This window comes from Saccostrea cucullata, unplaced genomic scaffold (genome assembly GCF_032062105.1).
Source record: "Saccostrea cucullata isolate Sc308-1 unplaced genomic scaffold, CSIRO_AGI_Scuc_v1 ctg1882, whole genome shotgun sequence".
NCBI lineage: Eukaryota > Metazoa > Mollusca > Bivalvia > Ostreida > Ostreidae > Saccostrea > Saccostrea cuccullata.
Window position 1 is genome coordinate 1,894 of NW_026925394.1, and position 14,818 is coordinate 16,711.

A 14,818-nucleotide genomic window follows, 5' to 3' on the forward strand; every position below is an offset into this window, starting at 1 on the left:
GGTGTTTGATTTGCAGTATAGATAAAAAAGAAAATATGAATTAAAGAGTACAACACACTGGGGAAGATAACTCTTGCGATTTCAATTGAACGTTTTACGTGACGTCTTTAACGTTGGTGATAAAGCATCATGATGACGAATACTACGATCCCGATGTATTAACCATATAAGATCTAGAAAAATGGGATATGGGGCTTGATTGCGATTATGAGTGCCAAACTGAATCCTACCTTTTTTAACCGTAAAAAGTAAGGCTCAAAGCCTCAAAAGATCATCCATTGATATTTATTTTATTTCAATGAATTGTGTTCTCAATCAAAACGCAGTGTTTTTTCTGAAAATTTTATTTTAGCCTAGATTATCTAAATTCTTGTTTTGTGCAACTGGCTACATAACATTTCGATTAATTGTCAATTTTTCAATTTGCGCATTCACGAAATAAATATTGTTTTGTACTTCTTCAATAAAAAAACAACAAAACAAAACAAAACACCAATAAACAAAAAGAACTTTTTACAATATCGATGTCGGTCTGACGGTCTCAGTGCTGATGAAACAGGAACAATTCTGAAAATGTGGGTTTGTTTTCCTCCCTTTATTCACTGTTTTCCGCACACATACATTTACAGCCAGGCTTGATAAATCAGAGAATTTAATACTATAGACCTTATACACACAATGTAGGCACAGTAATATTGAAAAAGAATTGTTCACGAGTACTGTAATTATCTGAATTTATGAATATCCTATATTGTATGTATTGCAGCAAATCTTTAATTTGACTTTCTGTTAGTGTTACTGTCAACAATGTCAGTTTGCATTTCCTCGATTAAAAAAAGGTTAGAATATCTTATACAGAGTGTAACACAATTGGAACATACCGTATATATAAATAAACACTTTCCCGGAAATGCTGAACAAAGTCAGGACACAACCTTATATGACATTTGTTGGACTCCCAGGGTCCAGAAAATCAGCAACGATTTATCACATAGCCCTGATACTCCAGAAGGAAGGATACGAGGTTGTACCAGTTAAAGACATCAGTGAGATTTACCGTTATTGTGACTCCCATAATCCTCAGGTATTTGTCATCGATGATGTGGTATGTGTGTTGGGTCTTCAAAAACTAAAGTTAGAGACATTAGTTGACTATCAAAAAATTATTTCAGATATGCAAAGGTACTGATGTCAAGTAGGGAAGCAGTGTTTAATGAATGTTACAAATAATTTTTGACAAATAAGGAAAACCTTATCAACTGTGTAGTCCAGAAAATCCACTGAATGATGACGACAAAAAAAGCCATTCTTCAGACACACGACTTGGATAAAGATTTGTTGTCTCCTACATTACTGAGGGAAACATCGACTATGTTTCCTCTATTATGTAAACTCATATCAAAAGAGGCGAATTTTAGGAACAACATTGAAAGGTTTTTTACTTGTCCAACTGAATGCATTTTAAAAGAGTTTGACAAAATGCAGGAACAGAATAGGTTACATTATGCTACGTTGGTCTTGTGCCTTTTAAATGACAATAAATTATCAAAAGAAATATTAAAAGACACAGAAAATAAGACTTTCAGCGAAATGAAATCAAAAGCATTAGAAAATTGTGAAGTTGAGAGTTACACGGATTCATTTAAATTTGTTAAAGCATTATCAGTAATGGAGGGGACATACACAAAACAATGTGGTACTGAGTATACCTTTATTCATGACTACATGTTTGAGATCATTGCTCATCATTTTGGTTCTCAATTCCCAGATCTCATTTTACAATTTATGAGTAGTAGTTACATTGCTAACTACGTAAAGCATCAAAAAGATGAAATGCTTAAAGTAGAGATTGAATATAACAAGCGAGTGAAAATGATTCAATCGACAGTGAGAGAAAAATGGAATAAATATTGCTTGTAAAAGTTCACAAAAAGGGGAGAAAGAGGCTTTAAGTGCTGAACACTGTGATAGAATGGAGGTTTGAGATCTCTATATAACGATAGGGGAGGATCAGTATTCCATGTTAGCTGAGCGTTTGTACATAGATATAGAAAATATGGAGCTGTATGATGTTTTCATGAACAATATTTTAAAACACCCTAAGGTATGCCAGGCTTTAATTGAAGTGTTGGAGACAAAGTCCTACACAGGGCTAAAATCTCTATTTCTTTCAGAACAGAAAGACGTGTCTAAGGTAGTGAGTAAAAGAGAGCGTGTGAGGGAGGAGAGTGAGAATAGGGATGGGAGGAGCAGGGAGTGGCACAGACAAGAAGTGTTGGTGAATGAGAGGATTAAGGAGGAAGATCATGGAGCAAAAACATACAGTGTGAGGGTTATCAGTTGGGTGGTGTATTATGGACACAAAAGGATTTTACATTATATTTTAGAACAAACTGAGTGTCACAAAAAAACACAGTCTGAACTTTTAAATTTTTTTTTCAAACTTGCTTTACTTAATCCAACAAAAGAAGAGGGAAATAGAATTGCAGTAAATGATCCAATCCAAAATTTAAGGTCATTTAGATACTTGGACATTGATAGATCAATATCTGAACACCAGCGATTACTTTTGCTGAGTTTTTATAATGGAGATTTAAAAACTGTGAAAACATTTATTAAATATTTCAAAAGTAATACAATTTATACGATCTTTCCAGATTTAGAGTTTAAATATGTATTGGGTGACACAGTACTGTGGGCCGCGTCTACGGATGGACATCTGAGTGTAGTGAAGGAACTGGTAGAGGCAGGAGCTGATGTCAATCCACGGAAAGTTTTTGAAACACCACTGACAGCAGCAAGTAAGGGTGGATATATAATTATCCCGCTTCAGACAAATTTGTAGACAATTGATTGGATGAGAGCTCATCACATGACGCCCTGAAATTTTCAATATTACGTCTCCGAGCAGGGGGTGTATTAAAAATCGGGCACGCGATTCTGTTTGTTACGAAGCTAGGGTAAACAAACATGGCGGCTAATAAACGGTTCTCGCAGACGACCGAGTAAGAACTTGAAGAAAAAAAAAATCAAACTTAATTCCAGGAACACAATTAAATGCAACAATAAGGCTGCAAATACTTTAAGAGATTACTTAAAGGAAAAAACGCAGGATACAGCATTTGAACAGTTTGTTGAGGTCCAGTTGAATGAGGTGTTAGGACATTTTTACATCGATGCTCGGAAGCCAAACGGGGAGAAATATAAAACAACAATGCAATCTAGTCAAAAAAACCTACAATTTTCAACAACTGCCAGTTTTCGTTCAATTTCAATATTAATAAATAGTGTGTCATCATGTAATTAATTGACATTGTCATCATTGAAATACAGTTACCTTTTCAAAACTACATTCATGTGTTCTTTGTTAAGTGTGCTAATATTATAAATTGATTATCTGATGGTATTTAATATACAAATATGAAAATGTCTTCAACGGGATAAATTCGTTACACAGTCAGTTAGTGACCTAATACGGATTCATACAGGGCCCAATACGGATTTCCATTTCAGACCCTGTATGAATCCGTATTAGGTCACTAACTGACTGTGTAACTAATAGTATAATAAAGAAGCTTATAGAGGCCTGGGCTGATATCAATCAGCATGGTACGTATGATACACCACTGACAGCTGCTTGTTAAGGTTTCGTCAAAGGTCAACATGTCTAAAAAATTATTTTTACAATTGTTCCAAAACTATGTGTGGTATGAAGTGAAAACGTTTACATTTTGTAAATATATCACTGATTAATTGATAGAAAGTATTACTTGATAACAAATATTTTTGAAAAGAAATTTTTTGAGAAAAAATTGTATAAGAAAATGTGCATATTTTAAAAAAATGCACCTGCATAATTCTGTCCTTTTTGTGTAAACTAACATTGTAGAAATAATGTATGTTTATCATTGAAGGGCAAGTTGGACATGAATGGTCTCTGAAAGCTTGTTATTGAAAGCCTGACATGTATAAAGACAAGACCCCTATAGAATCCGCCATTTGCAGTGTACTTTCACTTACAAGTCTTAACATTTGGACAAAATAAACAGGGAAAACAACTTTCCAGAGGCTATCCAAGTCCAACTTGCCTTTCAATGATAAACATATTTTGTTTCTGCAATGATGGTTTTCACTAAAAGCATGGAATTAATTAGGTGTATATTTTTGAAAATATATGCATTTTTAAGAAGAATTTTTCTCAATTAATATTATTCCAAGTATTTTTTTATCAAGTGATACTTTTTATCTGTTAATCCATAAATAATTTATAAACTGTAAAAGTTTTAACTTTATACCTTACAGAGTTTTGGGGCTATTGTAAAAATAAATTTTTGGACATGTTGTCCTTTGACGAAACCTTAAAGTGGACATATGAATGTAGTGAAGGTGCTTATTGAAGCCGGAGCTGATGTCAATAAAAAAACAGTTTTGTTTATACACCACTGACAGCTGCTTGTAAAAGTGGATATCTGTGTGTAGTGAAGGAGCTGATACAAGCCGGAGCTGATATCAATCAACAAGATAACTTTCATACACCACTGACAGCAGCATGTGACTGTGGACATATGAGTGTAGTGAAAGAGCTAATAGAAGCCGGAGCTGATATCAATCAAAAAGGTCAGTGTTTTTATAGTTATACACCACTGATAGCAGCTTGTAAGGATGGATATATAAGTATAGTAAAGGAGCTGCTAGGGGCTAGAGCTGATGTCAATCTACAAGGAAAGCATGGAATAAGTATAGATAACGAAACACCATTAACAGTCGCATGTAAGGGTGGACACTTTGAAATAGCAAAAGAGTTGCTAGAGGCAGGGGCTGGTGTTAATCAACGAAGTAAGTGTGATACACCACTGACAGCAGCATGTGAGGGTGGACATGTAAATTTAGTGCAGGAACTCCTGAAGGCGGGTGCTTATATCAATGTACACAGTGAAATAGATTCACCTTTAACAGCAGCAATTAAAGGTGGAAATATTATTATAGCTAAACAGCTGCTTAGGGCAGGGCCAATGTTAATCCAAAAGATACGTATGTTACACCTCTAATAGCAGCATGTAAAGGTGGGCATGAGAGTTTTGTGAAGAGTTGTTAGGTGCAGGGACTGATGTTAATTTACAAAGTACACGTGAAACACCACTGATAGCAGCTTGTTATTGTGGACATATGAGTATTGTGATGGATCTCTTAAAGGCAGGAGCTGATGTCAATCTACAAATTAAATCTTGAACATCACTGATAGCGGCATGTTGGGGTGGACATGAGGATGTGGTTGAAGAGATTGTAAAAGCAGGGGCTAATATTAATTGACATGGTTATTTTCATAACTCACTGAAAGTGGGTGTAGGAAATTTAAGAGATTTATTTGATTTATATGAATCTCACACACTACTAACATTAGTATGTGGTGGTGGATATACGAGTGGAGTTAAAACGCTGCTTAACGCAGGTGCTGATGTTAATCCTCAGGATGAATCTTTAACCCCACTAATAGCAGCAATGAAGGGTGGATATATATGTATAATAAAGAATCCTACTTATACATATACTTCTCTTTCTAAAGAAGAAATTCTTCAAAATCACCTGTCAGTTTTGAATACTTTTAATATTCCACAGAGCCAAAATGAATTTGAACTACCTTATATATATTGGATTCCGAAACTTCATAAGAATCCTTACAAACAAAGATACATTGCAGGTTCCAGTAAATGTTCAACCAAGCCTCTTTCGTTACTTCTCGCTAAACTATTGACAGTAGTGAAGGAAAAACTTCAAGAGTACTGTACAACTATATATTCAAGAAGTGGTGTAAATCAGATGTGGATACTTAAAAATTCTAAAGAACTTTTGGACAATTTGAAATCACAAGACTTTACAAAAATCAACAGCATAAAAACTTACGACTTTTCAACTTTATACACAACAATTCCCCACGACAAATTAAAATCCAGGCTTTTTGATATCATTGACAGCTGCTTCTTCAACAAAAATGGAACTCGTAAGTTTACTTACCTCGTCATTGGTCATTTAAAAAATTATTTTGTTGAAACAGATTCTGATTGCACACATAAGTACTCTGAAGTTGACTTCAAGAAGATGCTTGAGTTTCTGATTGACAATATCTATGTAATTTTTGGAGACCAGGTATTCCAACAATCTATTGGAATTCCCATGGGTACCAATTGCGCTCCGTTATTAGCAGACTTATTTTTATATTCATATGAAGCAGAATTTATGCAAAATCTTTTGCGTGAAAAGAAGAAAACACTTGCTGTGGCCTTCAACTCGACATTTAGATATATCGACGACGTATTGTCAATTAATAATGATAATTTCCATTCCTACGTCGACACAATATATCCTGGTGAGCTTGAGATAAAAGATACCACCGACACTTCTGCTTCATACTTGGATATTTTACTTGAAAAAGACACTAATGGTAATCTAACAACCAAACTATATGATAAACGTGATGACTTTAACTTTTCTATCGTCAACTTCCCTTACTTATGCAGCAATATACCTTCATCACCTGCATACGGAGTATTTATATCTCAGTTGATTCGATACGCAAGAGCATGCTTTACGTATGAACAATTTCTTAAACGAGGTAAATTATTGACAAGCAAGTTGATGAAACAAGAATATCAACAGTCTTGTTTAAAGTCATCATTTCGTAAATTCTATGGTTGATACAATGACCTTGTCAGCAAATAGAATTTATCATTGAATGAAATGCTGACTGACGTTTTTCATACCAATTGTTAGTCCATTATTTATACACTGAATTGACCACGGATTATTTCCGTTATTTCCTGATTATGACAACGAGCAAACGGCGGGTGTGACCGGTCGGCAGGGGATGCTCACTCCTCCATGGCACCTGATCCCACCTCTGATGTTTCGGAGGTCCGTGTTTGCTCTGCTCTTATTTTGTATATTTGTTTAATGGACGTTGAGATTGAATACTGTTCGTTATTTCCATATCCTTCTGCTAAGTGCAGGGGCTGACCTAAATCTTCAAGATAAGCATGGATTTCATACACCATTGACAGCAGCATGTGAGCGTGGACATGTGGATGCAGTGAAGGAGTTACTACAGAAAGGGGCATATGTGAATCTACAAGGAAAGTATGGTACACCACTGACCCTTGCATGTAGGAGTGGACATACGAGTATTGTGATAAAGTTAATGAAGGCAGGGGCTGATGTCAATCTACAAGGGAGGGATGACACACCACTGACAGCAGCATGTGATGAGGGACATTTGAGTATTGTGATAGAGCTGCTGAAGGCAGGGGCTGATGTCAATATACAAGGAGAGTTTAATACACCACTGACAGCAGCTTGTTATAGGAGACAAACAAGTATTGTGATAGAGCTACTGAAGGCAGGGGCTGATGTTAATCTACAAGGAAAGCATAATACCCCACTGACTGCAGCATGTGAAGAGGGACATATAAGGATGAATGAGGAAGAAGGATGGAAAAGGAACCAAGGAAGTATTGTGACGGAGCTGCTGAAGGCAGGAGCTGATATCAATCGTCATGGACAGTATGCTACACCACTGACTGCTGCATCTAAGAATGGTTACATGAATATCGCTAAAAAGCTGCTAGACGCAGGAAGTAACGTTAATATGCAGGATAAGGAAGGAAACACCCCTCTCCATCAAGTTTTTATCACCATAAATAAAACCTTCATTCCTGCTATACTAAGAATATTTTATATTTACGATGCAGACCCAACTATTAAAAATAAAGAAGGTTTTTTCATCATTCTATATTGCATTAATTAGAAAGAAAATTGGTTCGGTTAGGCAAATATTGAGAACAGAGAATGAAAGTCAGTTAGCTAGACTGAGGTTACATTTGTTTGAGATTTTGGTAGACATTAGACACAGTGACGTGATGACTGCTAGTAAGGATGATGTGGTAGTGACACGGAGACGAGTGTGGCGTATGGAGAGAGGGGGACATTTGTATGAGGCAATACTAGAAAGTGAGTGTAAAATTCTAAAACATCTTTTAGATGTGTGTCTTGATGTCAATCACTGATTGATGAGATATATTTTTACTGCAGACGTTATGGTGACGACAGTTTATTGAATAAGGCGCGGATCCTCCTGGAGTCGGGGGTGAATGTCAATGTCAGGGAGAAGTACAGAGAGTATGATTCTGTGTTAGACAGAGAGGGGTGTCTGTTCTAGAGAGGATACGACGACAGGTAAATAAGTATAAGTGTTATAGGGTAGCAGTGTTTAATTACACGGGAGTGATCAAGGAGGTCAAGAAATACGTTAGGCGATACTCTGTGTGAAAAATATAAAGAAATCCAGATACCTCCACTATTAAAACTTAATATTATGAACGTACATATTACCATATCCATATTGTAAAACGCTGTAGGGTTATTTTTTTTTAAAAGTTTTCAATTGTTTTATTGATATTTTTATATGGAGTATAGAATGAACAAAAGTCTTAATTATTATGAACTTACATATTACCATAACCCTATTGTAAAACACTGAATACTATTTTTTTTTTTATAGTTTTCAAATGGTTTATTAATACTATTATATGGAGTATAGATTGAACAAAAGTCTTAATTACTATCAGTGTATAAAACTACGAACTATCTACTACGACGTAATATGGCTAAAATAATGTCTTATATGGATTCATGTTATTTGAAATAGCTGGTACACTTTAATGCATATTTCTCATCCAAGCTATTTACACTTATTTTGATAATTTTGGTATATATTTATTTGACTAGTAAGATTTGTGGTTGAGAGATTTGTGTTGGCTGTTTACTGTATTTCAATGTGCATAAATGTTTACAATGTTTTGTAGATTGTAGGATGTTCAGCAGATCGACAGATAAGAAGTGAAAAATTAGATCTCAATTTTATCCTTATTTTCATTGAAATTTTATCTTATACTTAAGTATACTTAATGTATAATCTCTACAATTTACAAAAATCCCATTAAAAACTGAAAATATATGCCTCTAGAAAAGCATACACACTAAAAAGAACAAAACGATCATTTTCTCATACTTTAACAATTTCTTTTTAATATGAGTGTCTTCATTCCATTTTTTTGAAAGATAATCTTAAAGTTTGCAATAAAATAAGATTTTTCTGGTTAACAAAAACATGGAGCGAAGACCGACTTTACCTTACCATCTTGTTCATATTTTCGATGGTAGAACTTTTAATAAGCTTTGATTGAATCAAAATTACATTATTGTTGTCCTGAACAATAATGATTCATAAACTAAAATTGTATTGGGTTGTATATAGAAGTCTTTTGTCTGCTTTATTTTAGTCTGATTGGTCATAAAGGTTTAATATACAGACAAATGCATTAAATAATACATTTTAAAAGCAAAATAAAATTTTCAAAAATGCAGCTCATACAATCTAACAAACTCGCAAAGAGGGTTACGCCAGATGTCAAATTTGGAATAGCTCTATACTTATTCACTTCAACAATATACACCGTTGGCGGTAGCTCAGTCGGTAGAGCGCTCGCTTCGTGATCGGGAGGTTGTGAGTTCGTATCTCGGCCGCGACTGACCTTGTCGATAAAATTGGTTGCAAATGTTTCTTCGCCATGCGCTCGGAACTCTCAAGTGAAAGTTACGGGTCCTTCGGATGAGACCTTAAAAACCGAGGCCCCGTGTCAGCGGCAGGCGTTGGCACGATAAAGATCCCTCACTGCTCAATGGCCCTGAGTGCCGAGTAAAGGTCAAAATGTGAAACCCTTCACGGCATACGGTGACGTGTCCATATGAGTGAAAAATTCTTGAGAGGGACGTTAAACAATATATTGTAAGCTCCCTGGGAATGGCCTAGCTACACAAAATAAACACTGGTTAGTACACATGTACTAAAATCCTTGTTCCTCTGGATTCGTCTTGGTCTCAACAATATTTATTAATCATAAATCAGCACTTATTTCAAAAGTTACAATTATAAATTTTGGTGGCGTCTACCGTACAGGCTACTATTATAAAAAAAAGTGGGTTGTACAATGGCTAAACTAGGATGATCCCCACAGTTAATTTCAATTAAGTAGGTGTCCAGTGTGTTGGGAGATAATTGTCGATCATTTTCTCACCAGGAATCACAATGATAATGCTGTGTAAGGCTATGGTGAAAATATGGGCGGATCTTGGATTTATCTATTTGAAAAGTGCGCGTCTTACAACTCGGCAAATTATCTGTTTACATAATGAAATCGGCCCATAAATATAACCTTCGGAAAAGGGTCACACTAGATTCAACCAATAAAAATGCTGTACGGCGACGTTCCACCAAACACGACAATGTACGACATCGTCCAAATTGAAAATCGTGTCGTTCTGTCGGACAAAGTTGTCGTACAACTTAAGATTATAACCAAACCCTGGAATTAACATGTGAATAGAGAAAATTACCAATAAACATGGATTACAAAAGATGTGTCTATAATAAGTAAGTAAACAATTTATATCAGAAACCTTTAAATATCACATAAATAAACTTGCTGAGCATGCAGACAATATCGCGGATGGATACGAATATATAGTGCAAGTTGTAGACACATGTAATCGGTAATAATAATGGCTAAAATGAATAGTAGAACCAACAATAATAATTAACATAATAAATAGCAAGTAATTATGCCTGTGACATAGCATAAATAACATGTTTGCTTAAGGTTTCGTCAAAGGTCAACATATCTAAAAAATTATTTTTACAATAGCTTCAAAACTATGTATGGTATAAAGTTGAAACGTTTACAGTTTATAAATATATCATTGATTAATAGATAGAAAGTATCACTTGATAACAAATATTTTAAATAAAGATTTGTTTGTAGAAAAATTGTATCAGAAAATGTGCATATTTAAAAAAAAATGCACCTGCTTTATTCTGTCCTTTTTGTGAAGACCATCATTGCAGAAATAATATATGTTTATCGTTGAATAGCAAGTTGGACATGAATGGTCTCTGAAAGGCTGTTATTGAAAGCATGACATGTATAAAGACAAGACCCCTATAGAATCCGCCATTTGCAATGTACTTTCACTTTCAAGTCTTAACATTTGGACAAAATAAACAGGAAAAGCAACTTTCCAGAGACTATCCAAGTCCAACTTGCCCTTCATTGATAAATATATTTTGTTTCTGCAGTGATGGTTTTCACTTAGAGCACTGAATTAATTAGGTGTATTTTTTGAAAAAATATGCATTTTTAAGAAGAATTTTTCTCAATTATTATTTTTTCCAAGTATTTTTTTATCAAGTGATACTTTCTATCTGTTAATCAATGAAAAGTCGATGTACTGTAAAAGTTTTAAGTTTATAACTCATATAGTTTTGGGGCTATTGTAAAAATAAATTTTTGAACATGTTGACCTTTGACGAAACCTTAAATACGAAACTGTGTACATAGTATGCGCCGATAAAAAGATGGCAGACAAAATGTAAATAAGTGGCATGACAGCAGATGATTCAAAGTATTACGTTTTATCCACACACATAGAACTGCTAAGATAATCAAGATTATTTGATGAATATCAAATAGTACAAATTAATTTAGGTTGGCTTAGGTGTTATAACGAAATATGTTTGGTACAAGTTAACCACCATTCATTTCAGTCTCAAACCTCGAACGAGCTATCCATCCCTTGTTAACCGGAACTTTCTAGAATCTTCTTGAATATTCAAGCATCGTGGCGAGATCAGTATAGACGGAAAGAAAAAGGATAATCCGTCCTCATCAAACTTGCTTACAGCATCATGCCTCTAGTAAGAGATTAAAGAACAGTTGCCAATAAACGGCGCAGAGATGATATCGGGTCAGCAACCAGAGGTAAAGGTAGGAAGAAACGTCCCCGCCCGGAGGCGCAAACACAGTGTCCCCCGGAGGATCCTCTCCCTCTCCCACCTCCTGCAGAGCCGACCCTGTCGGGCCATGAGACGCATACAAGTACTGGTACCAGACAAGAATCAGAGTTACTCGGTGAGTCTCGGGTCACATTACACGATAATGTACAACATGTGCAAAATAACCCAGTATGTCAACTCAGTTTTGTTGATACTTTAGGAGCCCATATTCCTAATAAATTAAAAATCAAGATTTGGGAAGGTCAGTTTATCGATTTGTCATTGCTCCTTAAATCAGCTGCAGAATTAGAGTATTTCGATTCGCAGGGCAGATTAGGAATGGCACCTTATATGTTGCTAACCCTAAGAAAAACACTTTTTTACCCATAGAGAAATGGACCTCAGCATTTTTGATTTTTACTAGCATTATGTTAGAAAAGTTTAGTTCTAAAGCTCAGGATTTGTGAAAAAATATCAGAGACATTCGGCTGGCAGCAAGTAGGTCCAGTTCTTGGTACAAGTATGACGAGAAGTTTCGTCTACACAAAGCCCTTTCACCTAATACTCTATGGGGGGAAGTTAATTCTGAATACTGGCTTATGTGTGCATCATCTGGAAATACACTCACAAGTTATAGTCAGCAAGTTACAAGCATGCAAAATACTCCCTCAAATAAAGTACCATTAGGCAAACAAACTGGGGGTTGCTGTTTTGTTTACAATGCTGGTAATTTGGCGATAATTTTGAGGTCATGATATCTAGCTGTGAATTAATTCTTCTTTGATATCATTAAGGAATGAAGATTATTTCAACTTTTGTTATACGATATAACATAATTTAGGGGACTTTTCGCTTTCTTATAAACCACTTATAAACTTCGCTGCCCAGAGATATTGTTATATACATGCGTATAAATGCATATTTTTGATAAAGACAATTTTTTAGTTTCTTAGATGTACTTATGATTTAGGTATTGTTTAAATATTATAATTGATGTACTGGCAATTTGTAATTGAAAATTAATTGTTTTATTTGATCTTCAGAAAGAGCACTGCTGCACGTGTTTGTAATTTCTCAAACTTGACATCTCTCTCTCCATCCCACGGTATCGATGCTATTAGTTCATAATTGTTATCAGGTTTATGGTCAGATCTTAGACTGGTGTTTCTTTGAATTTGTTATGCTTACTCAAATTGTTTCCTGTGTTATAAATTAATGTCATTGAGCTTTCCCCAAACTTTACTTCTGTCTTTTAACTTGTTTCATTGGTTCATTTATGAAATGTGGGAGGAGTTGTCAAAGATGAGACGTGCCTGAGTTTATTTGTAATTCACTCTCACTTTAGGAATTTTTGTGTAAAAATGTAAATTTTGATTTTGTACTTTTGGACTTGAATAAATTCTAAACTTTAACCAGGAATTATCATTTCAAAACAATATAATTATTACATGGTGGAAAATCTAAATTTTTTGGACGACGGTATCCTGTATAAAAACTTTGAACATTTTGGATTGTGTTCACTTTATTCAAATATTACTGAAAATGTCAGGAAACTTTGGAGATAAACCAACTCAACATCGTTCATCATCTTCATTGGATTATTCGATTCTCGGAGATTTTACCAATTTATAGTGGTGCCGAGATTCATGGGGAAATTGTAAAATTCAGTTTTACAGAAGCGCTACAACCCGCATTTTCTGAACTTATGTGCTAGTCATGTTCAGTATTTATGTCCCACTATCCACGTATTTTTCCTTTCGTTCCGTGGATGAGGATTCCCAACAGGATGATGTAAATGGACCAGGCCCCGACTTCAAAGCTTTCCCTATTCTCAAAAATGACTGTCCAACCATTTGCTGAATTTCTGTGCTCAGTCGTGGTCGATATGCATGTCCCCGTTTCCTTGCACTTTTCGTTTCGTTCCCTTGATGAGGATTTATCGCAGGATCGTGCAAATTGTACCAATGGATCCGGGACCGAAACGTTCCCCGTTCTTCAAAGTGACTATCCACCCAACCATTTTCTAAACCTTATTATAAGAAACACGATGTTTGGAAATCGTTCGTTACCTACAGGACTTAATTCCTCTAATACCGAAGGTCGAGCCACAGGGAGTCAAGAGCTGGCCGTACCTGCAGAGGTTTCTTTCGTAAATTCACGCCATGCCAAAGTCAGTGAAGCTGTCCCATCGCTTTTAATTGACTGTTAAAGTTTTTTTTTTGTTTAAAAGCAATGATTCTGAGATGTACATATGTTAATGCATGCGACAAGTTAGTTATTTTAGTACTTTTCACATAGACCTGTATATTCCTTACAGTTGCATGAAAGTAGTTTTTGTTGTTGTTTATTACGATTTGCGATATCGATGTGCTATTGGTGTGTTTTGTTTTAATATCATTATAATTATGCATTGGTACGAGTGTGTCTAGTTTGCTTAAGTTTTTTTTAACTGCAAGAGCTTAGTACACTTTTCTCGTAGTGCTAATTACTAATGGGTATTGGTCACAATTTGAGCTACCAATGTGAAGTAGCTGTTGTGAGAGATAGTTTGTATACTTCTGAGGCGTAATGATGCCTGGAGTTGATACGTTTTTTTTTATCATGATGTCATATATCGTTTCTTTTGCAACTTTGTTATAATGTACAGCTTGAAAGTAAGCGCCAGTACGGTAACAATGTTATGAGTGTTGCATAAAGCGATGACATGCTTGATATGAGGCATGATCCCTTTTTGTAAATATATGTGTATAACTTTGTTTGATACTTTTGATCTGTATTAATTTACAGTGTTTCATATGTATGTATGTTTATGTAATTACGGATGTTTTATTCCACAAGTATTACAGCTTATACATATTGTTGAAAACGGTAGAAATTGAGAAGGTAGGAATTACTAGTATGCGATATTTGTGGCATACATCGTGTGATATGAAAATT

General features: G+C 35.1%; 1 protein-coding gene across 1 annotated transcript; it reads left to right on the forward strand.

Annotated features, from left to right (window-relative positions):
* Window positions 1-910: 910 nt before the first annotated feature.
* On the forward strand, window positions 911-5,048 carry LOC134268734 (kinase D-interacting substrate of 220 kDa-like). Its single transcript, XM_062750973.1, has 4 exons — window positions 911-1,105; window positions 2,105-2,339; window positions 2,658-2,801; window positions 4,576-5,048. The coding sequence occupies exons 1-4, from the start codon at window positions 911-913 to the stop codon at window positions 5,046-5,048; spliced, it is 1,047 nt and encodes a 348-aa protein (XP_062606957.1).
* Window positions 5,049-14,818: the final 9,770 nt, after the last annotated feature.

Coding starts and splice junctions, on each gene's coding strand:
- LOC134268734 (XM_062750973.1), top strand. CDS start 911: ATGCTGAACAAAGTCAGGACACAACCTTATATGACATTTGTTGGACTC. Junction 1,106..2,104: donor TATTTGTCATCGATGATGTG/GTATGTGTGTTG, acceptor AAACACCCTAAG/GTATGCCAGGCTTTAATTGA. Junction 2,802..4,575: donor AACACCACTGACAGCAGCAA/GTAAGGGTGGAT, acceptor ATATGAGTGTAG/TGAAAGAGCTAATAGAAGCC.